General features: G+C 37.9%; 1 protein-coding gene across 5 annotated transcripts in view; it reads right to left on the reverse strand.

The window, feature by feature from the left end:
- Nucleotides 1–70: 70 nt before the first annotated feature.
- Nucleotides 71–26,950, reverse strand: part of LMBRD2 (LMBR1 domain containing 2) — a 28,309-nt gene continuing 1,429 nt past the window's right edge. For 3 of the 5 annotated variants that reach the window (XM_071580217.1, XM_071580220.1, XM_071580221.1), the window contains exons 2-18: nt 20,497–20,726; nt 19,972–20,051; nt 17,770–17,865; nt 16,805–16,972; nt 16,161–16,371; nt 14,600–14,674; nt 14,270–14,383; nt 13,505–13,688; nt 12,465–12,646; nt 11,196–11,329; nt 10,899–11,004; nt 9,714–9,811; nt 7,442–7,545; nt 5,396–5,442; nt 3,655–3,757; nt 2,297–2,426; nt 71–582 (exon numbers count right to left, since the gene is read on the reverse strand). In XM_071580217.1, coding sequence (XP_071436318.1) covers nt 522–582; nt 2,297–2,426; nt 3,655–3,757; nt 5,396–5,442; nt 7,442–7,545; nt 9,714–9,811; nt 10,899–11,004; nt 11,196–11,329; nt 12,465–12,646; nt 13,505–13,688; nt 14,270–14,383; nt 14,600–14,674; nt 16,161–16,371; nt 16,805–16,972; nt 17,770–17,865; nt 19,972–20,051; nt 20,497–20,670 — 2,067 coding nt within the window. In that variant the 5' untranslated portion in view covers nt 20,671–20,726 and the 3' untranslated portion in view covers nt 71–521. Of the gene's footprint in view, nt 583–2,296; nt 2,427–3,654; nt 3,758–5,395; nt 5,443–7,441; nt 7,546–9,713; nt 9,812–10,898; nt 11,005–11,195; nt 11,330–12,464; nt 12,647–13,504; nt 13,689–14,269; nt 14,384–14,599; nt 14,675–16,160; nt 16,372–16,804; nt 16,973–17,769; nt 17,866–18,275; nt 18,413–19,971; nt 20,052–20,496; nt 20,727–26,762; nt 26,866–26,950 lie in introns of those variants that run through there. The other 2 variants (XM_071580218.1, XM_071580222.1) reach the window with 2 other exon arrangements.

Raw genomic sequence — 26,950 nt, forward strand, 5'->3', positions numbered from 1 at the left:
TCAGGTATGAGTCAAACATCACTGAAGGCAAGAGGAGTCTTAATTTTACTCAGTAGATTTTGAAGCAAAGTTCAAATAGAAAAATTAGAGAAAGTATTTATTATGGTAATTGATATAACAGCACTTTGGATGCAATAGGATGCTCTCATGGCATCAGTTGAAATAGAAAAAAAAATCCTTCCAGAAAAATCTCTCTCTAGAACTTAGACTGCTACAGTTCAAGTTGTATGTATGGTTCAAGGTATAGTTAGGAGTTTAACATTCATTAAATTAATAATTTTCTCCTTTTCATCATGACACAAAAGCTCACACTGATGCACAACAGTATCTACAGTAGAAGAAGCATATTCTTATCATAAGTGGAGAAGTTATCATAGATGTGCATTTCCAAAATAGTTGTTCCTTCATATTCTTTTTCTGAACAAAAACAGGTGGGTTCAGTGATATATCACAAACACAGTATTTTCCAAGCAATGAGTAGGAGCTAGATTTCCACTGAATTTTCTTTAGCTTTGAGGCGTTTAGACATCATCAAATATTTTGCTTCGAGACATTGACAGGTATCTTCCACCAGGCTGGTACCTGCAGAGTCAATTTTAAATATGAAAAAATACCACAAGAATTAGAAAAACAAAGACCCACTAAATCAAATAACTCTCACTGTAATCTTACTCCTTAGCTCTCAGCGAATTATGGCATCTGAAGTTCTTCTGAATGACTGTTTCCATGAGATTTTGACAGACAGTCATTAACTTAAACCTCATGTGACCAAGAAAAACACTGATATGAATAGTGGGAGTCTTAAAAACCTTTGTTTCCTGATACAAAGGAAGGAAGTTGGATGTTTTGGTTGAACGGGACTGTCTTCTTAAAAAAAAGAATAACTAGACAAACAAACCCAAAAACTTGAAACACAAAAACCCTGAAACAAACAGTGGCATCCAAAAAGTGGTTTGCATGCTTATAGACAGAAGTCCGCTCAAACCATTTGTGCCTTTTTTTGATCATGTATGCTAGTTTTAGCTGAAAAATAATAAATGGTAAATTTTCACGTGGGAATTTTAAATTATTTATATCAAATGGTTCTACAGCATAATGAGCTAGATTAAAAACAGCTTGCATGAAACATATTATTTGTTTCCTAAATATGAGCAGAGCTAAGCAGTTATATAAGACACTCCATGACTGAGGAAATTTGCTGCTGCAGTCACATCCACAGAATCTCAAAATTCTCTATTACAGAGAGCTACACAGTGCAGTCCTCTATTTTCTGTTCAGGAAGTTCAGATTTTCATTTACTTCAGAAGTTGCAAGGTCTGATCCCCAGCTGAATTCTTGCAACAGGTCCTGTAATACCCAGTTTCCTTTCTGGAGCCTTTTATCATGGCTTTTATACAGGGAAATCAAGTGAGATTTCTGAAGTCTTGTAGGAAATTACAGAAAACCTTATGTTGTACATATGTCTATTGAGGAATACACCTAGTGCAGGTAGCTCTGTGTGCAGCTGCAGGTTGTGCCCTGGACAGCAGGAAATGGCACGAACCCCAGGCAAAGGGACATGAACTGACCCTGTGCGGGGGCACCTGTGGCACCAACCAGGTGACCAGACACTCAGAGACTCCACAGGGACCAAGGACCATGCTGGAAGACCCCAGAGTATTGGGGGTACAGACTTAGAGAGTATAAAAGCTCAGAGATTCCTTTGGTTGGGGTCCCTTCCCAGAGGCAGAAAATCAAGCTGTTATTCTGTTGCTGCACCACGATTAAATTACTTAAAGGAACCAGATGTCTGGGACTCTGCTATAGGAAACTTGTGGTTGAGCTGGAAAGGGAAACTTGTCTGACTGTGTGAGAGTGGTGTGTAGAGAATAAAACAAGGCACCCATAGGGTCACTGGACCTACATGCTGTGAAGGGGCTTCAGTCCCAGCAGTGAAAGTCAGAGGTGGTGAGTGAGTGATTGCCAGAGTGCCTTCTGAACAGTCAGACTGGGCAGTTTCCTTAACATACAGATCCATCACCAGTTTTATATGCAGTATTTTTCAGATTATGCCACTACACAAAGTGACAATTCAAACCTTATTTTGACATTTCTAAAAAACCTGAAAAACCTTCATGTTTTAATTTGTTTAAAAACAATTCCCATATCATGGGCAGAAGAAAAAAAGGAAAAGAGGTGAAATGATAAATTTAGTTTACAAAACTACTATTATGAAAACATTTTACACAGTTGTCATAGGTCAGAAGACACGAGGCATTAGTATTTTTAATTGCCAATAGCACAGAAGATTCCTCACCTTCCTGAGTCCGATTCAAGAGGGTCATCATTAACAGAGTCTGCATTAAAATCCAAAGGTTCTGCATCCTGGAGGAGTTCTATTCTATCTCTTTCAGTCCTACCATTTGATCGGGTGTACTTTGATAGTGCTGAACAAGTAAAAGGAAGGAAAGACAGTTATTTGTTTCATGAACAGCTTGGAGTGTATTGACACATCAAATTTTAAAGGCTATAATAGTAACTAACTAATTGAAAGCAAAGGTGTGATAAATTAGATTCAATATTAAACCAAACTTGCTCAGATTTATAGTATTTCAATTTTGTATCTCCATAGAATATGCACAAGTACAGTTTTTCTTTTGCATCTCAAATAGGATGAGATCTACCATACAAATAATCAAAGAAAATGAGAGACGACATGCAAACTTTACTTTTAAATCAATCATCCATTAATCTACACAGGTTCAGGCTTAACTAAGCTAGCTGGAGGGGTTTTTATTAGCTTTAGTCTGCTTTTAAAGAGACAATCTCATGAATTAATGAAATATAGTTGTTTAGCAGTTCACTCTGTGACCTTCACTACATCAGTACCTATGGATAATTTTGGTGTTGGAATGCTACACATTCATATTGTTAACATTAAAATACAGTTTTGGTGTAGTCTACTCTAAAAATCCAAGTTTCCAACTTTGTAAAGAGGAGGCAGAAATATATCAGTGTTGTTTCAAAAGCAGATTCAAGGCTTCCCTCCTCTTCCCTTTTTAATTCCTTTTTCTTCAGTTTCATTTAACTTGTTGTTAGCTTACAGGAGTACAAAAACTCTCAAAAATGAGCAAAAAACACCATTAACACTCCGACAAATGAACTTTTTGGAAGTTGAAAGCATCCGAAAAAGAAGTATTTTGCTAACAGACATTATTAAATGAAAATGTATCCGCTTGTGTAGTATGTTACTAGTTTTACATTTGTTGGTCACCTGATTGCTCCATTACTTCAGTCTGAGAGGTCATTTGCAAATAGAAGATGCAAATGTTAAGATTTACAACACTCAACTTCAAGATATATCATAAATACTTTCTTTACTGACAACTGCTACTCTAACTGCATCCATTATATATCCCCTAAGTCCAAATAATTGGTCTTAGAGTAGTCAGAATTTCCAATCTCAACTAGTTGAAGAGATGGAAAGAAACACAGCACTCTTTTCAGTGCCTTAATTGGCAAGAAGGCACTGTGCCACAGAAGTGAGCAGATCAGCACATCAGCTATGACAAAAAAGAATATATTTAAAACTACTCACACAGCCAGTGTTGTCCAGAAAAGACATTAAAAGAGAAGAAAACAAAACGAACTTCCCCCCAAACCAACAAAGCTTACGTCTATTGGCATTGGTCTCTGTGAAGCTGGATTCTTTTTGCTCTGTGTGGACAGCTCTGTTTCTAGTGGAATCGTCTCTATTTCCATATCGCTCTTTCCACTCCTGGAAAAAAGACAACAAAACAAAACGTAAGCTGTGGGGATAATGCAACACAACAAAAGCATATGTGGGATCAAGGAATACTCCACATCTGTAATTTAGAGCTAAATTAATCACATCAGACTATGAAAGTAATACTTTAAAAGTGTTCCTGTTCAATATCTTGATACAGGAAGAATTTTTGTTTCATTTTAAACTCAAGATGTGTCTCTTCACTAAATCAATTACTGTAACTGTTCGTAAGAAAAAGACTTGCAGAAAACAAACTGCATCTCAAATCTGCTCTCAAGGTTCACTCAACTCTAAATTATGGTGGGAACTGTTGCTTTCATTGACTACTACTTCCACCTAGTGGTAAAATGGAAAAATAACGAGATGCAAATACCACAAAAAACCAGGCCATATTTACTAAGCTTGTTCTGTTGTTTCCACTCTGACACATGCAGGTAAACATTTTAGTATGAAGTACAATGAAATAATAAAGCAGAAAATGTCTCATGCTTTTATTAGGAGACAACTTAATGTCTCTATAGAAATGTTTCTAATTACTCCAATAACTTCAATATATTTCAGAGTCATATCTAGATCCCAGATTACATAGTAGGAACGATATACTGTGCTAATTTCTGCCACACGTTGCAATTTTAAACTGCAGAAGAACAAACATTTCAACAGGGTCCAGTAAAACATGACATTTTCAGAAGCTCAAAAAGTTTAAAAAATGAACATGCTACAGTATTTAATGCAAAACTCAAAATAACAGGTAGCATCTGGAATTTGAGTTTGCTGTATAAAATCGTTGCTTCATGTCAGACCATTTCCGTGTATACCAAATCTATCATGCACTTGTTACTATTTTGTTTCACAAAACCTTTAAGTTCTAAAATCATGAGATGGGGCAGAGGGTCAGAAGAAAGGTCTATGCAGTACTGGCTGTCATCTAGGATTAAAGTGCACCTGAGCTTGAAAAGTCAAGAGGTTTGAGTTCCAGTATTATGTTGCATGCAACCTTCCTATTTATCTGACTTTCTATGCTAGATTCCAAATGTTATGAATAAATGAAAAACTAAAGCTTCACAAACCTTTCAATTCAGTCTGCATACAAAATACGATTTGAATAAAACATTCTGGATTTTGTTCAGTAGTAACAGCATTATTTCTGTCTCAAAACTAACTATTTCCTTTGGAAAAAAAACCCAAAATAAATCCTGTAACAGTTACTTTGCAACAAGCACACAAAAGAAGGTAAATTTGGGAGAAGCACACAGTGCCCATTTCACTGAATATGATGATACTGCAACTACAGTTATTTCGAGCAGAGCAGTATCAATGTAAAAGACTGATAATATGCCATTCCAGATTATTCTGCATCCCAGAAATCATGAACATATTTAATGCTTGTTACACCTATTAGCAAAGACCACAGCACACTGAGCAACAACAGTGTCCAGGTAGTGTGACTAAAATCGTCCTCTTACCTTCTATTATTAACACTCATCCAAGATTATTCAGCAAGCTTAAACTGATTCCATCCATTATTTGGGACTAATTTTTTTGTGGAAGATGATAAATTAAATAGCCATAGCAAATCCTATCAGATATTGCAGTGTAATATTACAATTAGCTAAAATAATCTCATACCCTTCTTCTGTTTTCACCTTCTTCCTGCCTCTGTCTTTTTCTTTTCTCTATAAACAAAAACAATGTATTATTTATCTGAGCTCTATACAAGAAAAATCATTAGCAATTTTTTTTAAACAAACAGTGAAAATCAAAAATTAACTAGCAGACTCTTATTGAAACAGACAACTTGCACAACTAAACAAAACAAAAAGCTGCTTGTCTATAATGGAGTTTGACATCAAAATGAATTTGTCATGATGGTATCTGGGGTCACAGCATAATATTTGGATACCAGCTGGTAAAGCGAAAAAAAACCCTCTTAGAAACAGCTGGGAAAAGCATGACATTGGGAAAAATCTTGAGCATTATTGAACCAAGATCTTGCTGAAGTTCTGTGAGTCCCAAAGTACAACTCAAATACTTTGTGTCCGTATCTGCTATTAAGTTGGAAGTACAGGATCAAAATAATAATCTCTTGTTTAAAGGAATGAGATACGTTCATCTTTCTCCAAAAAAAAAGTACTAGTACTCTAAGTAAATTCAGGTTTTGTTTTTCATAAGCTATGAGAATAAAATATTCCATAATACATCATTGTGTCCTGAAATTTTAATTTCTAAAGATTTACTCAAGAACCACAAATGGCCTTTAACAATTTTCAAGAAATACTTTCAATAAAAATTAACTTAAAAAAAAGCTTTCCAAACCAGCAGATAAATACAGCTCTACATAACAACATGCTTTCTCTGATAAAACACAGTTGAGACAGCAGAAAACACTCAAGGGTATGTCTGAATTCATGCAGCTCAATCAACACACTTAACAAAGAAAGATTAAAATTAGTTTGATGATAAACACAATTTAGATGTTAATCATCCTTTATGACACAAGTACCTGCTTAGGTATAATGAGATCAGTAACACACTGTAAAATATTTACAAATACCTAAAATTCAGATACTAGTTGAGTAAAACTGGTACTTCATTTTAAGATGTCAAAGACGTTCATCAGTGTTTATATAGCAACCACAGTGCTGTAAGTATTTTGTATTTTGTACTGTGGACTGACTCAGTACAGTTTTCAAAAGAATGACAAGCTATATGGTTAGTTTTCTGCAACATTTCAGATAAATTTAATGCAAAAACATATGATGAGGAAAGGGCTAAGGTACTTAATGGCTTCTTTGCCTCAAGCTTTAAAAGTAAGATCAGTTGTCTGGGCACCCTGAGCTGGAAGAGAGGGATGGGGAGAACAAAGTCCCCAAAATCCAAGGGAATGTGGTCAGTGACAACTTCCACTACTAAGCAGCTACACTGCTTAGACACACACAGGTCTATGGGGCCTGATGGGATCCACCCAAGGCCACTGAGGGAGGTGGTGGAAGTGCTCACCAAACCACTTTCCTTTCAACTTGGGTCATAACAACCCCATGCAGTGTTACAGGCCTCTGAGGGCACAGTGGCTGGAAAGCTGCCCAGTGTCAGCAACTGTGTCAGCAACTGCAACAGCAGGATTGTTCTCCTGTGCTTGGCACTGGTGAGGCCACACCTCAAATTTCATATCCTGCAAAGACACTGAGGTGTTGGAGTGTGTCCAGAGAAGAGTAACAGAGCTGGGGAAGAGTCTGGAGCAGAAGTCTGATGAGGAGCAGCTGAGGGAGCTGTGGGTTTCTAATGTGGAGAAACCGAGGCTCAGGGGAGACCTTATCAGTCTCTAAAACCACCTGAAAAGAGATTGTAGTGAGTTGGGGGTCAGTCTCTCCTTCCAAGTAACAAACAACAAGAAGAAATGGCCACAAGTTATGCCAGGGATTGTTCAGTTTGGATATTAGGAAAAAATTCTTCCCTGAAAGCGTTTTCAAGCCTTGGAAAAGACTGCTTAGGGAAGTGGTGGCATCATCAGGAGGTATTTAAAAGATGCATCGATGTGGCACTTGGGGTTTAGTGGTAGGCTTGGCAGTGCTGGGTTAAGGGTTGAACCAAATGATTTTAGAGGTCTTTTCCAACTTTGATGATTCAGTGGTTCTATGATTTTGTAGGAAGACCATGACAGAGGACCTAATTTACCTCTTCTGATTAGCTCTTTTCCTTCATCAATCAAATCAGAGGTCATTTCACTATCCCCCATGAACTGCTGGAATCCCAGAAGATTCAAACAACGAGTTCCTAAACTGGTAAAAGGAGAAGCAATTTCCTTTGTTAATGTACAATGAATGGTGTAGATATATTACAATGCAAGACATAAAACACATTATTCAGAAAATTATGGGCTACCCAAGTAAAAAAGCAGCACAGAAGACAGATTATTATACTAGCTGAGAAACCAGGAGTCCTAGTTCAGCAGGAGGGACCAGCTAATACTGTGTGGGGGTGATCAAACCTGTGTATTCTACCCCCTCTATTCATTCCCCAAGGATAATGGGCCATTAGCAGCAGCTGCCCAGGGAGTCATTATCAGCTTCACACCCAGCCTGAGGGGGCAGAGCTGCTAAGGGGCCATCAACAGTTCAACAATATCCCCTGGCTCCCAGAGTTAATCACCCATTGTGTGAGTCCCCACCCAGGGGGAGGGACTGGGTGTTCCCTGAGGGTACATAAGTGGTGGGTAAGAAGACCTTGGGAACTTCTTGTGGGATCCAGAGGAACAGCAGGACCTCGACAGGAGGAGATCACCGCTCTCGCCCAGACCACAGCCCTTGCCTGCACCAACAGGTTTTTCATTTCCTTTTGCTCTGGACTTGGGGGAGCCACAGGGGTCTCAGCACAAGGGCAAACAAACCCCCTTGGGTTTGTGCCCCAGGACACTGGGTTATACTGCTGGGTTTTGTGAGTTGAAAGCAATTTCCCTTTTGTGTCAGTGTTTTTATTGTAATATTATTATTAAATTTTAGGTCTGACTTATAATCTCTCTTGTGGTGAGTTCGTTTCCCCTGCTGGTTTGTCTTTAAACCAGCACACCAGGAAATTCAAAACATTCCAAAATCCAACTGAAAGTGATGGAATAATCCTATTCAAATAGAGAGACAAGTAGTGCAAATGATTTAACTAAGTCAATTGCTTTAGATGTTCTCAGATATAACAGAATTTCTGCCTGTGATGTGTCATTGACTTTTTTTTGCCAGGAAGACGATTACTACAAAAATTATGCTTATTATCATTTCTGTGTTTTTGAAAGAGTAATAATGTAGGAAAGTCACCTTCACCCCAGGTTTCACTCAGGAGAAACAGGTGCCACACTCCTAAGCTGTAGGATGCTGGTTGCCATTTTGGAGAGCTACTAGGTAGCAGTCAAATAATCAGCTTGCTCCATCTTTCTTAATCTAGTCCCAGAACTACACAGCCAGAGACCACTTCCACTGTTTCAACTTCCCACCAGAGAACACAACTGCTGTTTTTGTTATGTTTCACTTTCTCTGAACTGGAGCATCAGTATCATCCTCAAAATTGGCTTCACTGTAATTTATGCTGAAGGCTTTTTCTTATAGTACCTGAACTTTACTGGATTAAACAAAGCTTAAATCAAGCTGTTCTAGGTAGATTTTAACTAAACCTTCAGTTTTGCATGGATCTGAATTAGGATAGGTCACTAAAGCAAATTCCTCTCCTTTAACTTCTATTCTTCATTTTCATTGCGGCATTCAAGCCTAGATCCTAGTTATCTTACCATCTACAGATGCCCATACAGTATTAATGGAAAATCAAGTCATTTAACTACGACTAAAAACATTGCTTCTGACTGAATCATAATGCAAAATTGAAGAAATTAATGTAAATATATCTGAATAAAGTCAGTCAAAGCAGACATTTTGAATGCAAGAATAAAGGCAGCATGTATGTTTTCTGCAATGACCCTTCCAGCCTCCAACTGTGGCTTAGGGAAATAAGATCAAATTATTTAAATCAGTATGCTTTCAAACTGAAGTCTGCTAACCCATCAGGAATTTTTCATGAGTCTGTTAGGAAGTTCAATACCTAAAATTTCAGCTAATGCTTCTTAGTTCATTAGAAAGCCTTGCTGAAAATATTGCTTGGCAATTTGAATCTCAAAGCAGAATCTGGATGTCTCCAGGCTCCAAAGTTTGAACAGATCACCCTTCAAAATCTAGGAATGAAGTTTAATGGGGGGAAAACTCCTCAAAACTCAGTTACAGTTTAACACAATCCATATTCTTAAAATGTACACACTTCACCTATATAAATAGCAATCTAATGATTTAGGTTTTGCATTTTTATTAATATGACAACTCAGGTACTGGAAAAGGAGTATTCTGTATCTTCCTGATTGGTGAAAGTAATCATATTAAAGAAACATGAAGGATGTGTCTTACAAATCACTTACCTAAAATATGTGGCAATACAGAGAATGACAACAAGCATTGGGTAGTATATATAGAATCCATCTGCAATGAAGGACAGCACTCTCATGGATCCCATTATCTAGGTAAAAAGAAATCCACAAGAACAAGCTCTAATTAGCTATATTCTACATATACCTATAGATTGTGCCATCTCACACAAACACACAATCCTTTACAGTTACTAAAACATAAGTATTATCATCACAGATCTGATTCAGACAGTTGATCCAGAATAAGTGGATACAAAGGCCTGTTCCAACAGTGTATCCACTTAGAGGTTTCTAGGGTGCTAGATTTTGTAATCTAACCTAATTCAGAACATGTGCAAATTGATTCTTTCATTTGCTGTGAAAGGAGTGTCAGCACTAAGAACCTAGTTACTAGCAACAAAGATGTGAGATGTAACATGGCACAAAAATTAGTTGTTTAATAAAACCAGACTCACTGATTTTTAGCAGCAAGTTGGGTTTGCTCCCAAACTATAGAGATATCCTATATGCCAACGCTAGTAGAATCTAAAGTTATTGTAAGTGAAGGACAGTCTGAACTCTAAAGTATATACTTTACTTTCTTATAATAAAGGGATAAAAACAAAAAAACTGAGCTATTACAGAATCAGAATCAGTTGGGTTGGAAGAGACCTCTGAGATCATCAAGTCCAACCCTTAATCCAATCCCACTTTGATTACCAGATCATGGCACTCAGTGCCACGTCCAGTCTCGCCTTAAAAACCTCCAGGGCTGGAGATTCCACCACCTCCCTGGGCTCGCCATTCCAGTGCCTGACCACTCTTTCTGTAAAGAACTTCTTCCTGATATCCAACCTAAACCTCCCCTGGCAGAACTTGAGCCCCTGCCCTCTTGTCTTACTGTTGGTCACCTGAGAGAAGAGACCAATCCCCACCTGGCTACAACCCTCTTTCAGGTAGTTATAGACAGTGATGACTCCTAGGAATCATTATCATAGAACTCTCTATTCCATGATAACTCCATTGATGACTCCTAGGAATCATTACCAAAATCCTGGTCTACAACCAAGTATTTTTACCCCATTTAATACTAGTGAAGATTTGAATATCTGAACCTTACTATAAGAAGTATTTCAAAATACTTTGCCTATTCTCCAAACTACACTGAAGGCTCAAAACCACATTTTCTGTACTTACAGATGTATAAGCAGTTGGCTGAGTGTTTTTGTGAGAGATTGTTGCATCCATATGGGTCAAGCCCAAAAAGTTCAAGCACAATGGTGGAGTAAGACGGCAAAATAACCTGCACAAATGCAAGAGACAAGAGCATTTAAAAGAATTTCTTACATTAACTGCAAAATCATAACTGGATCTATCACAGAATAATGAGTACAGTGCATTATGATTTATACTCATTAAAGAACACAAAGTTTCATGAGTATTTTCAATTGTGTATTTGGTAAGAAATCTGCAAAATATATACCATATACTCACATGCCACTGAAAAGGAGACTGTATGCATCTGTCTGATGATGTGAAGCTAAGTAATAATAGTTAAATACACGGATCCTGAAGACAGTAGAGTAAACACAGATACTTAGGAAAAAGATGGTAAGAAAACAGGCCATCTAGGGGAAAAAAAATATTGTCTGAATACAGAATCCTACTAAAGGTTTTAATACATTCAGCACATAATCTGCAGGGCGGTCCTGGGGTGTAATGGAGAGCACTCTGGACTCTGAATCCCAAGGACCTGAGTTCGAGTCTCAGTGGGACCATCCCCTGGCAGTAAATGCCTCCCTGCCATCCCATCCTGTCAGATCTCGGATGCTGAGCAGGGTCAGCCCCGGTCAGTGCCGGGTGCTGTGACAGTCCCGAGGACTTTGCTGTCACTGTCCAAGCTCGCTCAGCTGTGGCAGACGGACCGCAGGACTTAAACGGTGGGGCCAGTTCTGCACATGCTGTGCCTCACCTAAAACATCCACCGTGCAGGCTGGAAGGGCACACCCACGTGGGGAGAGTCCTGCCCAAATGTGTGTTCGTGAAGTTTGGCCATACATATATACATAATCTGTGCATGTGACAAGCTATCCCCAGTCTTAATTTTTTATTTTGAGATAGGCCAGCACTACTGAGAAGAGTTCTAGCAGTTTGACAGACTAACTTAAATTGAGAATTGTAACATTCCACATATAAGCTAACACAGTTGATCCTAGAAATATTCATTCTACTTCTTATGTAAATAAAAGTACTGTAATTGCCTCAGTAATTACTATGACTATGTTGACATTCTTCCCACAAAAAAGCGATAAAACTAAGTGTTTTCAAATCAACCTATTTTAAGTATGCTGGAATTTTTCAGCTCAGTTCCTTTACTGATAAATTTGTGCACACATATGGGAGCCACACCTGTGACTGGATTCCTCATCATCAGCAAGTTCCTGTTTAGGAAAGAGAGGTCACACACACAGCTGTTTAGACATGAAGTCTAATTAGCAACTAAGCTCCAAGTTAATGATTCACAAATCATTCTACACATGATACTCAGCTCAACTGGGTCATACCTTCACCTGGTATTGGAGAGTTTTGAGAAGTAGCAAGAGATATATCTCCTCCACAGAAAAAATTTGGTAGTATATATTTATAGATCTTCTGAAAGTTAACAGATTATTTAGAGATTTATTTTTCAATCTATTTGATCAACTTTGTTACCATAACCATCTATCTGAAAATGTTTTTGTCAAGTGATTATCTCCAACTTACCTCTATGTATATATAATTATACGTCTTCTCTGCCAGCTGTATGAAAACTGCAAATAGTGATAGAACTGGTTTTGTGCTGAAAAACGTGCACTCTGACCACACAACAATTACAGAGAATGTAGCCAGCACAACTGCAAGCACTCTGTAAAACCATGGTCGTAGAAGACATTCCCAGTACCACTCTGAAAGAAAAAAAAAACAAACACACACATATCTGGAATGGGTTAATGAAAACTACAAAATGAGAAATGGAACTCCCTCACAAGAGATGTTAGGAACTTCTTGTATGCCCTCCCTTAAAATGAAGGCTGGAATCTCAGGTCACACACTTAATTTCAGGGGGTTTTCAATGCCTAGAGATCTGCCTCAGGCCTAAAGAATCATACCCCTAGCTGAGGAAAACAGGGAGGGATTTGGGAGGTGAATTTTGCAAACAGATTGGGTATGTGGGTTGTGTAGAACAACTCTTCAGTTTTGGCCCAGATACGATCAGTAATTTACTTCTTATTTCTTCACCTCTTACTATCTCAGAAACAAAACAGGCTGTAACATTTTATTGCCCTACCCTAGAAATAACTCCCTGCTAGTGCACAAGTCATAAGTTAAAATATGATTAGGAGAAACTTTTGGAAAAGATGCACAAGAAACCACATGTCGTAATGTCTGGTACATGACAGATGAGGAGCCCTTTCCTCTGCTTTACTGGAAGAGTGGTGCCACCTCAGTAAGACCCCACAAATGTAGAAGTAGGCATCATTGAATTTTGTATGGTTGCTGTTTTATTTTCTTCTTCTAAGGTTTTAAAGTTTGCTCATGCTTTATTAAAATATGTAACTGCTCTTGGATTTGTAAGTAAAATTTAAGCTTACGAGCAAGAGCATAAATTAATATCTTGATGGCTATTCCATTACACAAATGCATTAAGATTGTACACATACTTCCCTCTTCTGCAGCTGAAGGTTTTACTTGAAACAATTGGTTCTTCTTACAAAGCAGTATTAGCTATGCCTTCTGCACACAATCAGCATGACAGCACTTACCAACAGTTGGTGTGTAGAAATACTGAACAATTTTATTCTCTGGTTCTTGGGAATGAAAGGTATGAACAAACTGTCGAGTAGCACTCGTTTCATTTTTTGCCACATCTTCCAGGTAAAATGCTTGCTCTAGAAGAATTTGCCACTGGACCTGAGTACGACGGTGTCTCTGTACTGAATAGATTACCTAAAAGAAATTGCAAGAAATTAGGGTTCCAACGTACTTGTTTCAAGAAATGAGTAAAAAGCCTTGCAAAATCCCTTAAAAATGTGTGCACTGCAGAGTTGCAAAGATTAACTCTGTATATTCACAAAAGAAGGCAGTTAAGTCTATAAATACATAAATCACAGTAGAACTAAATACTTGATTCCTGAGTTTTGCAGTTTTTTTATCACAATCCATCTGTAACAGTAACAGGCTACTTTTTCCAACATGTATTTTTGCATCTTGGTATGTACCAAGTGTTCACTATAATTTCTTTTTCAGAATGCACTGTGAATTCGTCATTACAAGGCTTACTCACAGACAGCTAGAACACTATACAGATGTAACGCAAAAACACTTGGTTAATCATCCAGAACTTTTGATCACTTGGGATATTAAGCTTCTGTGTTTAGTTTCACCAAGAAAAATTTCTGTTAAGTAGCATTCCCAAAACTCACTATACTCAACAATTCAGGCAAAGTGTGTTGAAAAATCTTTGTCAGACTAGCATTTACTCACATCACATCAGAGTAAGTGAGGCATTCTCTCATTTACTAATATACCTGCTTGTGAAGTTTCACCAGACTTTTTTCACTTGGATAACTGTTCTGTCTTTCATCAAAATCTTCATAATCATCCATGTTCCTACCCATTCTTTCCTGGTATTCAGTAGGACACTAGAAGGAAAAGGTAAAATGAACTTGAAGATGAAGGAGTGGCAAGTGCTCTTTGCTATTTATTAGTAAATGTCTGGAGCTGTTTTTCATGGAACTGTCTGGTTTTTTATGGAACTGAAAAGCTCACTCTAAACAGACATTTTTCTCTTTCTAAAATACTATGTACATCAAAATACAACTATAAACAATTATGGCTGAAGATGATCAATTTTTTACCTTTTTCAGTATTGTATCAACACATTTTCTTAGGGGGTGGTTATATTTGATACTTTCACTTACTTTACGGACTTCCTGTTAAGGAAAGAAATACAGAGTAGTGTAATCATGTTACATTAAAAAATTAAATTAAACAATTTTTTAATAAATTATAAATTTTTACACAGTCAAATAAGAGTTGTGGCCCTCCCAGTGGAAAAGGTAGTCATCAAAACTTAAAAAAAAATATAAAGCTGTAGCTTTTACCAAGTTGTAAGACATGTAATAAAAGATAAGTAAGTATTTATAAAGAATAGGCACATATTTTTAAAAAACCCAAAATGCCAGTGTGCAAACATTACTATACAAATGTGTGAAGGACTAGTTTCTATGCATGAATGCCAAAATGGAAAATACTTTCTTGCTTTAGTTGTAGGTAAAAAGAAGGTAAAGAGGAAGTGCCTCTTAAACACGGACAGACTTGGGGCATCAACCACCTCTCCAGGAATCTGCTCCAGTGTGGGACCAACCACCACCCCTGTGGGGGGGACACACTTCCTAATGTACCTCTCTAGGAAGCTGCACCAGTGTGGGACCAACCACCACCCCTCTGGTGAGGACACACTTCCTCATGTCCAGCCTGGACGTCTCCTGGTGCAACTTTGAACCAATCCCACATGTCCTGTCACTGGATACAAGGAGAAGAGACCAGCAGCTCCCTCTCCAAGCATTTGAACAATGCTCTTAATAACCTTAATGTTTTAACTTCTGGTCAGCCCTGAATTGGTCTGACAGCTGGATCAGATGATTGCTGTTGGTCCCTTCCAATGGAAATACTCTGTTCTGTTGTATTCCAACTGCTATCCTGGTAAACAAAGTAAATCTTTACTCATTTTCTCATAAGTTTTGTAGGGATATCCCACTAAGATGCTTCTAGTGATTCCTTCAAAATGCTCTTATCGATAAATGAAGATTCTGCTATTGATTTATACTGACACAGAGTGCAAGTTTCCACCCCATCCTACAAGAGTTCAGGCATATTTTTTCCAAGCCATGGTATCACAGCAGCAGAACAGGGAATAGCTGTTCAAAGGACTGCACTTCCATTCTATTCTTGAACTGCATTAGAGTCTATTGTTCAGTGACATTTAGCAATAAATGTTGTCTCAAAAGAAATTCCCTGGAAAAAACAATGATCTATATATTCATCTCAAAAAGCACACAGCATGGTCCCACAGTTTGGAAACTCTTAAGGTTCCAGAAATACAATGTGAGCAGAGCACAAAAGAAGAGGTGCACAGTTTGAGTGCTAGCAAAACATCTGTACACTGAATATTCAAGTTCACTCTGAAATGTTGTTAGTTACCAATATTACTCCAAAATGGTCAAAGAACAGACTCAACAAATAATAGTTACCAGTTGAGAAGTCTATCACATCAAGGACTATTTCTATTTTGACTTCTATATCCGATCCAGTCCTATCAAGTAGCAGGCTATGAGGATTTTCTTAATTTATGGATATTTTACACTAAGCTATTAACAGTACCCTCCACTTATTTCATAGTGAAAGCTAGTTACTTACTTCCATAATATCCTCTAAATTCTCCTCTGCATCTGCTTTTTCAGTCATCAGTTTGGCAGCTTTGAAATATGTCTTCATGAGTAAATAACCCCTCTTGGCCCCATTCCAGTGAGAACGGGGTATTTCCACCAAACCATAACCCAAAAGCAATACAAGAAGAAAGAGACCCCATGTGTTTGCAGCAGCTATCCCAATAGTCTGAAGTTGGTTCCTAAGAAAAAACACAATAGCAAAAGCAAATCAAACAGGGAAAAAAACCACTAAAAAACTATACAAACCACAAAATTCTCCTGCCCCACCTGCAAGAAAGCAGTCTTGAAATATCTATGCACCAATATGGCTTTCAAGTTTATAGGAACAGACATGATATCACCTAAAATGTTTGCCTGGAGTCAGTCTGCTACTTTAACATATCTCCGTGTTTCTGACCCCCCTCTGGAAGGAAGACAAAAATGTTTGTGCCTTTAGGAAACAACATGAATTTAGAAAACTTACTGGAAGTGAGGTCAAAACACCACAGTGGAAGTCACTGTAAGAAACAGCCTCAGAACCCAGGATTCATATTTAGAGCATTCATCTATAGAAGAGACTATCAGTGACAATTCTGTAAGAACTCATGCAAGTGCTTACAACATTATTCTTACCATTGTAAATTGAAGTTTGGGTTTACAGCCACATATATCAAAAACGCTCCAAAAATCAGCAAGTAAGTGCCATAATATATTGCGTTCTCAATCAACGCAGTTTTAATCTTTCCAGTAATTGAGAACCCTCCTGACCTTGCATATGACTGCATGAAAGGTAGAAGAATCCTAGAAGAAAAGCAAACAAAACCAAACCAAATCAGCCAAACAAAAAACCAAACCAAACAAAAAACAACAAACAACAAACCAATCCTCCAAAAAAAGTACTTTATCAGTCAGGATTCTGAGACAAGGGTGTTGAAGCTTAAGGCTCCCAAGCTTCCAACAAATTAGCTAGTTATGTCTTGGTTCTAAATGTACCTGTCTGATGGCAAACCTTAAACAAGCTGCAGACAAAAACAATACGATTTACTACAAAAAATTCATGATAACTAAATACTGACTACCAGTCCTGATACTCATGATGGAACTACAAAAATAATTATTTGGTGACCAGATTTCAGAAAGTACACATTATCTAATCTGAAAGTACAATCTCTCTTCTGCAGCTGTATCTATAGCTTTATACAGTATATTCAATAAACCAACTAATTTACAATATTACTTAAAAATTACCCAGATTATTCATGGAATTGTTTTGGTATCTGATTGCCTAAGCCCCATTTTTTCAGCAACCTATCCATAAACTCTTCTATGAATAAATTTCTCAGTTTCAAGTTCAAAAGTGAACCAAGAACAAATGGCTGCCATGTAAAATTTGCTTCTACAGGAGCAAGGAAAAAGAGGAGTATGCTAGACTCAGTGTAGTAATTACTACAGAAATTTCATCTCTATCAAATAATAATTTAAGAGCTCTTTGCAATAGTGACACGCATTCTTAAAGAATAAGCTATGATTGTTAAGATGCTGCACTTCGAAATTATACCTCTATCATAGTCTTATCCATATTCTTTTGCCCTACTTACCATGTTAAAAACTGAGATGTCCAATATACAACACGCCAGAAAATTGGCATAATTCCATTAGGAATATAACTCCAAGGTTTGAAACATTTTTGTTTGCTGTAACAATGTAAAGAAGTTTCTTGTTAACTGTAGAACCAAGAGTATAGAAACATTTTCTATGAATTCTCTATCTAGAAACATCCTTGAAAACAGCAGAGAGGTAATACAATACTATCCAAGTATGTAGTCAGTGATCAGCTGAATCAGAAAGATAAACTGAATCACTAGCTAAAAATACTTCTAATTCTCCTAACTTCAAATAAGCTACCTGGACAAGAAAGCTTCCTTAGAGAAAAAAAAAGAAGGTCAAAGACTATAGAGAAACTTTCAATTAAGCAACTTAAAGTTACGATGCTTCATTTTTGGTAGGAATTACTTCAAGTAAAGAAAAAAAAATTTCTGCAGAGAGAAGACCATTCAACAGCTCAGCAGGTTTTTAAAAAATATCTAGGGACCTCATCACCTACAGCATTTAGTGGTCCAAAAAGTGTACCAGTTGTTGCTTCTTCCAGCTGGGTTCAGTCTTACACAAATTTTGATTTGTGAATCCAATAGTTTTCTGACAGGTAGTATTTGCTTCAGAATACCAGAAAAGCCACAGGACCCTTTTCAGTAGCTAAAAAAGAACGAAAGTCAAGGTGTCCCTCTACACTGACACACTTTTCACACACCTGTCTGGGAAATGAAGCAATAATGAATCAAAGGGCAATAAAGTCAATTTAGATAGAATTACCTAATGATAAATAATTGGTGTTTTCCAGGGCCAAACTAGTTAAGCTTGAATTGTAAGTTTTTACGGGCACAACCTAAATATTTTCAAAACTATCAAATTATGATAGAATGACAGGTAGTATGACTAATGGTTCCACCACCTGTCCTACAAAGACTGGCTGAGAGAGTTGGGGGTTGCTCAGCCTGGAGAAGAGAAGGCTCCAGGGAGACTTTATAGCACCTGACAGTACCTAAACAGGGCTTATTAAAAGGAGGTAGAGGGACTTTTTATGTGGGCAGAGAGTGACAGGACACGAAGCAATGATTTTAAACTGAGAGAGGGTAGATTTAAATTAGATATTAGGAAGAAATTCTTTACTGTCAGAATGGTGAGACACTGAAATGGGTTGCCCAGAGAAGCTGTGGATGCCCCATCCCTGGAATGTTCAAGGGTAGGTTGGATGGGACTCTGAGTAACCTCATGTAGTGGAAGGTGTCCATAGTGGGAGGCTTGGAACAAGATGCTCTTTAAGGTCCCTCCCAAACCATTCTATGAGTCTATGGAAAAAATTTGTCTGAACTTACAGATAAATTGAAATGTTACTGAATAGTTTTCAAATTGTTTATTTATGTTTAATTACCATACACTGGGTAGTCTTAAACAAAGGGTGCAGTATTGTGTCAGTAGGACTAACATTTCACTGCTCTTCCATGGATATACAATATCCAGACAGCCTCCACAACAAACCTGGAAATACTTTGCATGGACATATCAACTGACATGTAAAGGCTCTAATCATCTCACAGGTGACTACACTGCACACATCTACAGCATCAGGAAACAGCCAGTGGGGGCTGAAGAATGAGCAGCCAAGGAAACTGCCATCTACATTCACCATGTTTTAGGGACTACTTTCTTCCTAACAGAAGACAACAAGTAGGTTGTCAGTACCTTAGTAGAATACAGTAAATATCAGATAACTCCAATTACTATATATATGTAATTATAATAACCAGTTAGATAGGCTGCTTACATATAATAGAAATCTATTCATTTCATTCATAAGGTATAAAAATAGATTTTTCAGGTTTCAAGTCTTTCAGACTGCAGAGGTAAGATAAGCATTCACCAAAGCATCTCCTCATAACCAAGATTGTTCAAAAAGCTCAGTTACATTGCTTTAACAAAAAAAAAAGAAATCTAGTGTGATAAAAAGCAATAGTTGGGTAATCAGTCAGAATTACTATATATTTACTCCCAATATATAGAGATGGACTCTTCTTCACCTCTTCCCTTACCTTCTAGTATTCTTACAACCTTTGTACGTTGCCACACCCAGATAACACTTCTTTATCAGTCTTAAAAACACAGTACCTTCCCACAAATTAAAAAAGAAAAACAGAAAATATTTATTTAAAAACAGTCTAAAGAAAAAAGTACATAGCTCATACCTTGGAGCAAGAGTAATGTAAGAGCCATTACTTTCTGCAGGACTGGAGTTAACAGCAAGTTTGCATCGATTATAAATAGTCTAAAAGGCAATTCATTTTGTGTTAGTGACCAGAAAAGTACTGCATTTATTTAAAAATAAGTCCCATTTTTAAAGACATTTTCCTGTACTCCACATTTATATTTGGAAGCAATTATACTAATAAACCCTCAAAACAACATGCAACCTGCAGAACAAGTAAGTAAAAAAACTCCAAGTGTCTTTATGCTGCCTACACAGACAAAAAAATGTTGTAAGAAATGAAATTTTAAAATGTTTGAAATAAATTCTTATCCGATGAGAATAAAAAGTAAAATTAGTTATAAATACAAACACTGTCATGCATAAAGTAACAAATGTTTAATTTAGTAATATACTACATGGAAAATTTCTTTGCTGTTTAAGAGAATATCTATTAAAATTAGTAATTTTGAAAAAAAAATACACATTTTATGCAACTAAGCAGAAAGTCTGTCACATCTCTTACCGTACTAACATCCAGAGGCAGTATAAATACAATGAGGAAGCAGAGATACCACGCCAGTAATGTTGCTATGATCACCAGCCTATGCTGTTTCTTGAAGTCTCCATACCGATGAAGTAGGAATAAGGCCAGAAAAAAGACAAACACGATCTCAATGCCCAGCGCTGCACCACTCATTGTTGAATGTTCGCTTTAGCCACACAGCACAGCTCACTTGAGAAAGCAGAGCAGAACTGTAAGACAAAAAGACATTGAACATTAAAATCTCCGGAAGACATTTACACAGAAAAGAGTTGTTCAGTGGACATTTTCAAACATATTAACAGAGTTTTTGTATTTCACATGATAGAAACTCTGATCGGATGTAAAACAAGATTTTCAGCAAGGTGCTCTAAAGTCCTCTGCAGAAAACAAAATATCCTGTCGTTCCAATGTTGTAATTTCTAGCAATGTATTAGGACAACTCCTGTTCATCACCTTGATATAGAACAGCTCCAGCAGCCAAATCTCTGTACCTTGAACAGACTACTAGCCTGACTTTAAGTCCAGTATAAAATTCAAGAGGAAAATCTGTTCTGCTCTTTTTTTCCCCTTTTAGAAGTAATCAACTAATTTGGACAAAGGGTTAAATGTTCAAATTTAATGTTTCTGTAAAGCTAATGAACAACTTTTTAAATGAACAGTACCTCAACAACACAATTAAATTCTCTGGTCAGAGTTAACAGAGCATAAAAATGCAGCAAAGTATGTGCAAGTCTACCTGTAATGTGTCTCTTTTTCATTTGAAATGCCAAGAATTTCACCTTCCTACCCCTCTTTTGTTCATCGTCAGAAAGACAAAGGTCTCAACATATTTGGTACTAGTCATGCCATGATATATTTCTGCTTTGCTCATCTTTCTGGGTTTAGCTCCTCTGTTATAGTCAGGACTGCTCTAAGTGCCTAAGAAGTTCATATATCTTCATACAGATATGTTATTATCAAAGGGACAGTGAGCTGGACTAATCTGTTATAGAAAATGGCACTGATTTTTCACAGCATTAGTTAAGTTGCTTCAGACCTTTTTACTAATTATCATTTTACCACAAGCACTTCACACATTATTAAAAAAAAGTTTATTTCTATGGCAAGTCTAACTTGCTTCTCCATCAAGATTACTATTTCAGCTGATTTAAGCTAAATAGTGTTTGATAGCTTCCCCACTGTTAGACTTCCAGCACTTTCACTCTTCTGGAGATTCAAAAGAAATGCTACTAATAAATTTTCCCTTGATTTACTTCTAAATACCTTAATAATTTGGTAAAGTGAATAATTTTTAATTTCTCAGTAGACTGCTTAAGCAGATCTATTAGGCATGACAGCACTAAGCAGTGAAAACTGCCTTATTTGCACTACAAAAAACTCCAAAGTTTGTGATGCCATTAGTTCCTTGAGGACACACAGGACAACTATTCTGTGGGGTTTTTTTTCCCCAACAACTTGTTTCTCCCCGTTTTCCCCTTTTACATTTGAATTTTAAGAGCAGTCTGTTTCCTACATATCAGTTGTTGCAAACAGAGCATCCCATATTCTGAAAATAACTCCAGTTACCTTCCTGATTTGTGTCAAAGATGCACATACTTTCTATGGTCTGCCTTTCATCAAACATGTTAATCAAATTATTTACAGTTCTGCCAAAGCATCCCCCTACTAGCTAATCTGTAGTATATTTTGGGTACATTGTTTGTAAATCACAAATCCAGAATATCTAACCCATTTCTCAATCACTTATTGTCAGTCCTTGTCTATTCTATTCACGTGGGCGTGGGGCGGTCTCGTGGTGTAAAGGAGAGCACTCTGGACTCTGAATCCCAAGGTCCTTAGTTTGAGTCTCAGTGGGACCGTCCCCTGGCAGTTCAATGCCTCCCTGCCATCCCATCCTGTCAGATCTCAGATGCTCAGCAGGGTCAGCCCCGATCAGTGCCGGGTGCTGTGACAGTCCCAAGGACTTCACTGTCACTGTCCAAGCTCGCTTGGCTGTGGCAGACGGACCCTCAGGACTTAAACGGTGGGGCCAGTTCTGCGCACGCTGTGCCTCACCTAAAGAATCCACTGCACAGGCTGGAAGGGCACACCTACGTGGGTATATTGTATGGTATGGCCAGACTTCACGAACACAGATTTGGGCAGGGCTCTCCCCACGTGCCCTTCCAGCCTGCGCAGTGGATTTTAGGTGAGGCACTGCATGCACAGAACTGGCCCCACCGTTTAAGTCCTGAGGTTCATCTGCGACGGCCGAGCGAGCTTGGACAGTGACAGTGAAGTCCTCAGGACTAGAACCTGCAGCCCCCAGCATTCCCAGGAGGCCTCTCATACCAGCACTAACCGGGGCTGACCCTGCTGAGCTCCCGAGAACTGACGGGATCGGGCTCAGGGTGGCGTGGCCGTAGTTAAAGCAGCGCTATCTGACACTGGCTTTGGGTGCCCATTATGCCCACACCTTTGCTATGTAAACAAAAAAAATTACACAGCATACACTTAATTAAAGTGTCACACAGTTTTACTACAGTCACACCTAAAGAGCTGCTATCAAAACAGAAGGTGAGAAGTTTTTGTGCAAGATGCTGCACTTTGGCTACTACCACGATGGAACTTCCAGAAATATTATAAAAATGGACAGGATATGTAAAAGAGGGTATTGGGTCCTACCATAACTTAACTCCCTTTCAAAGACAAAAGCAGATTTACAGTTACCAGTAAACTAGATCTTTATGTTTGTGTCCTTGTGATTTTGATCTAAACCCCACAAAATTAAAGGCCTATTTTTTCATGAGACTGTGACTGACAACAGAATTATTTTGAATTAATGTACACGCGAACAGTTTAAAGAGATAAAAAGGAAAAAAATCCATCAAGTGACAAATGTAATGCTTGAGAGGAGCTCTTCCTGTGAACTAAATCCAGTCTAACAGGGCAAGCATATTCAGGACCTGTGCTAGTACGTTTAGGCCTTAAAATACATCACTGCAGGCTATAAAGCCATGTCTTCCTGTGGAAAGCAGCATTTGCCTCTGAAGCTGGCTATGAGCTCACGGAAAGGTAAGCTCCTTACCCATCATTCTGTTTCTTCAGTTTATTTAGACAGTGTTCTCACTATTAGCACACAGCAACTTAGTAATCAGCTAGGTGAAATTCCTGAGTCCCTAAAAAATGTTTTCCTAAGGTAAGTCAACTACTTCAGAAGAGTTCTCTCATACTGTAAAACCTTAAATGGTGTAGAGGATACTCCTATTAAAGTAACAAAATCCCTCGCTATGAATGGAGAAGTATTTATGGGTATACTCCATTTCTGAAGAACCAGGCAACTACACATTAATACAAATAAGATCAAAAGCTGAAACTCTGGCACTGGAAATGCAACTTAACCAATAAAAGACAAGGTCATGCTCTTCTGTTGGCTTAGGGTTAAGTTTTTAACTTTACTCAGCTAATAACGCTTTGCAAGGCTTGGGACAGGCTCAGTTCAGACTCAATGCTCTTGGAGAATCCCTACTATCAACAGTATTAAATCACCCTGCCAACCTCAAGACTAGCTACACTCATGACCATCTACATTACAAATGAACTAACTGCTCTCCCTGATACAGAAATACTCAAGTTACTAAATTAAACAGCAGAGAATGAAAAAACTCCACACTTTCTCAGAGCTTTTATATAGTACCAAATTTATAAAAGACACTCCAATATTATATTCTTAAAGAAGGGCTAAAAAGAGAGAAGCGTATCTGTCAAGAAAGGACCCTGGTCTCACTAGAGTGCATTCCAATTTCCCTTTAACCAGAAATCCCAGATCTGACTGTTATCCCACTTTTTGGGTTTGTTTTATTTTTTTCCCAAACTTTGCAGGAAAACATTTTACCAGCAGACTGTTCCTTCTATCAAGTAAATGTAATTGGTGCTTCAATCCTTTCTAGTCAGCCATATAATATCACAGTTTCTGCACATTTCTCACTCCTGCCCTTGACTCTCTCTAGCTCACTCACTTCCTTCTACAATGATCAGGAGCCACCCCCCAGTTTCCCAGCTAATTCCTGGGAAGGCCTGAACTGAGGGTGAACAGTGCTCCACATGCCTTACTGAGAAGCATAAATAGAACTAACACTGGAGTGATATTCTCTTCACAAATTTGGCTTACTCTGCCCTCCAAATTCTTTTCCCCCAAGAGACACAACACTGTCCTCTATTCTGTATTTCTGTAGTTGATTGCTCCTGCTAAGCACAGGCACAAAACTCTGCTCATTTGTACCAATTCCTCTCCCACAAGTTTCTGAATCTTTAAGGCATTTTGCTTTCCACTATCACGATCAAAAAGACATGAACTCTATTCTTGTTTTGTGCCTTCCTAAACTCTAATCATCACACTATTTTCATCACAGAAACTGTGAAAACCATGAAGAGTAGTTGACAAGGGACTGGCCTTCTTCACGACAACAGTAGCTCTTCCCAGCTTTCATTCCCAAGCAAAACCATCCTAAGTAACAGAATCAAATGCCCTATTAAGCCAAATATAAGACATCAACTGATCCTCTCATACACAATAGGCCTATCAGTCACTACTTAAATAAATTAGATCACTTCAGTAATTTATCCTTGACAAAATGATGCTGTCTTTTACTCAGCTATTATATTCTAGATGCTTACAAATAGCTTTTGTGACAGATTTTTTTTCAGGAATTCAAAAAGCAGCAGAGCAGTCTGCCAGTCTGTAGCTCTCCCTGTCCTTCAAGTATCAGTAATAAGGACAGCCATCATGCTTCTGTCTTTCCTAAGCTTTGGCATCTCAGTCATTTCGAGAATACTACAGACTTTTTCCCTTGAAGTATTGTCAGGTAAAGCTCAACAAATAGCTCTGGAAAGGTGACATTTCTAGACATCTCGGATATTTACTTGAAACACCTGAAAGAAGCAGCAGCCTTACTCTATACTTTAAATACCATAATTAGATCTGAAAAGAACTGTTCCCATGAAAGTTCCCAAGCTATGAAAGAGATACCAGAGACAGCAATAAACAAAACTGAGTCTCAGCACACCGGAACGAGTATCTATGCAACAGCACCTCCCTCCTCAGGCTGAGTTCACAACTCAGCTGCAGGCATAAAGTGAAAGCTGGCATCTCTAGCAATATATCAATGGCCAGCTCAATGATGGCCTTTTGCCTTTCTGTCAGGGAATAACCTGTAGTTCTTATCGAGTTTCTACCAGCACATTTCACTCGGCAAAGTCAACACCTGTGTTTGCAAGTCTGCTCTTCTCTGCAAGATGATGCTGTTAAGAATCATACAGACTTCACTTTACAGACATGATTAAACCTTTTGGAATGACAGAACTGCCCCACACTGAGCCCTTGACACTTTCATCTTTAAACAACAAGACGGGCTAACTTCACATTTCAGAACTCTTAAAGAGCTCATTCTTAAAGAGAGAAGAAGAAGAGGTCAAGTAACAGTAAAAATAATCCCTTCAGATATGTTCGTATCCAAGTCTGCTTGGTGCATTGTGGGGATTTATTTTTTATTTGATTTCAGGTTTGGGGGAGTTGGGTTTGTGGTTTGTGGTTTTTTTGTTTACTTCATGATTACCACACTGGCCCTTGCAGCTTGGGGAAATAGTATTAATAAGCAGACAACAGTCAAAGAGCTGCTTTATCTCAGCACAGTGAGAAAACGATCCTAAAAAAAAAATAGCCATAAATTGCCTAAGAAAACAGACCATTATCTGCTTTCATTATCTGAGAGAAACAACTCCTAAGATTAATCAAGAATGCAATTTGCATGGCTTTGTTCTTCTGAGAAAAACTAGTCAGTCCATGTAGTGGCTATTTTATTAGTACCTGTCAGTTCAACTATCTTGCAATGAAGAAAAAATTTAAACTGACTAAACATTCAATTGATAGTGCAGCAATATTTAGGGAAACAAGTTTTTCATATTCTAACGACGACAACAGCAGAGACCACTAGTATAAAACCATGGGAAGCTCATTTGCTTTACTTGGTGCTGCCTTGTACTCTACTAAAGGATCATTAAGGTTGGAAAAGACCTTCAAGATAATAAAATCCAACCTTTAATATATTAAGTACCACACAGGCTGAAACATCTAAAGGATTTAGGGAAGTACCCTGCAAATAACACATTGAAGAAAATAACTTGCTTATCAGAGGAACTAAAATAGAATCAGACACAAATGCTGTGCAGATGCAACCAGAATCTAAAAAAAGAATAGAAATCACTACCTGGGCTACCACGCTAATGCACGCACAAAGCAGGTGTCAGTAAGGAAGTCAGATGATTACTGCCCCACACTGCCTTCAGGCAAACAGCCTGGTAACTTCCAGTCTGTAAAAAATAATTGGATTTTATCTCTTTTGGCAAAACCATCTTTCCATGTCCCACATGTTCACAAAGAAAAGTGACGTGATCA

This window comes from Pithys albifrons, chromosome Z (genome assembly GCF_047495875.1).
Source record: "Pithys albifrons albifrons isolate INPA30051 chromosome Z, PitAlb_v1, whole genome shotgun sequence".
Classification (NCBI taxonomy): Eukaryota; Metazoa; Chordata; class Aves; order Passeriformes; family Thamnophilidae; genus Pithys; species Pithys albifrons.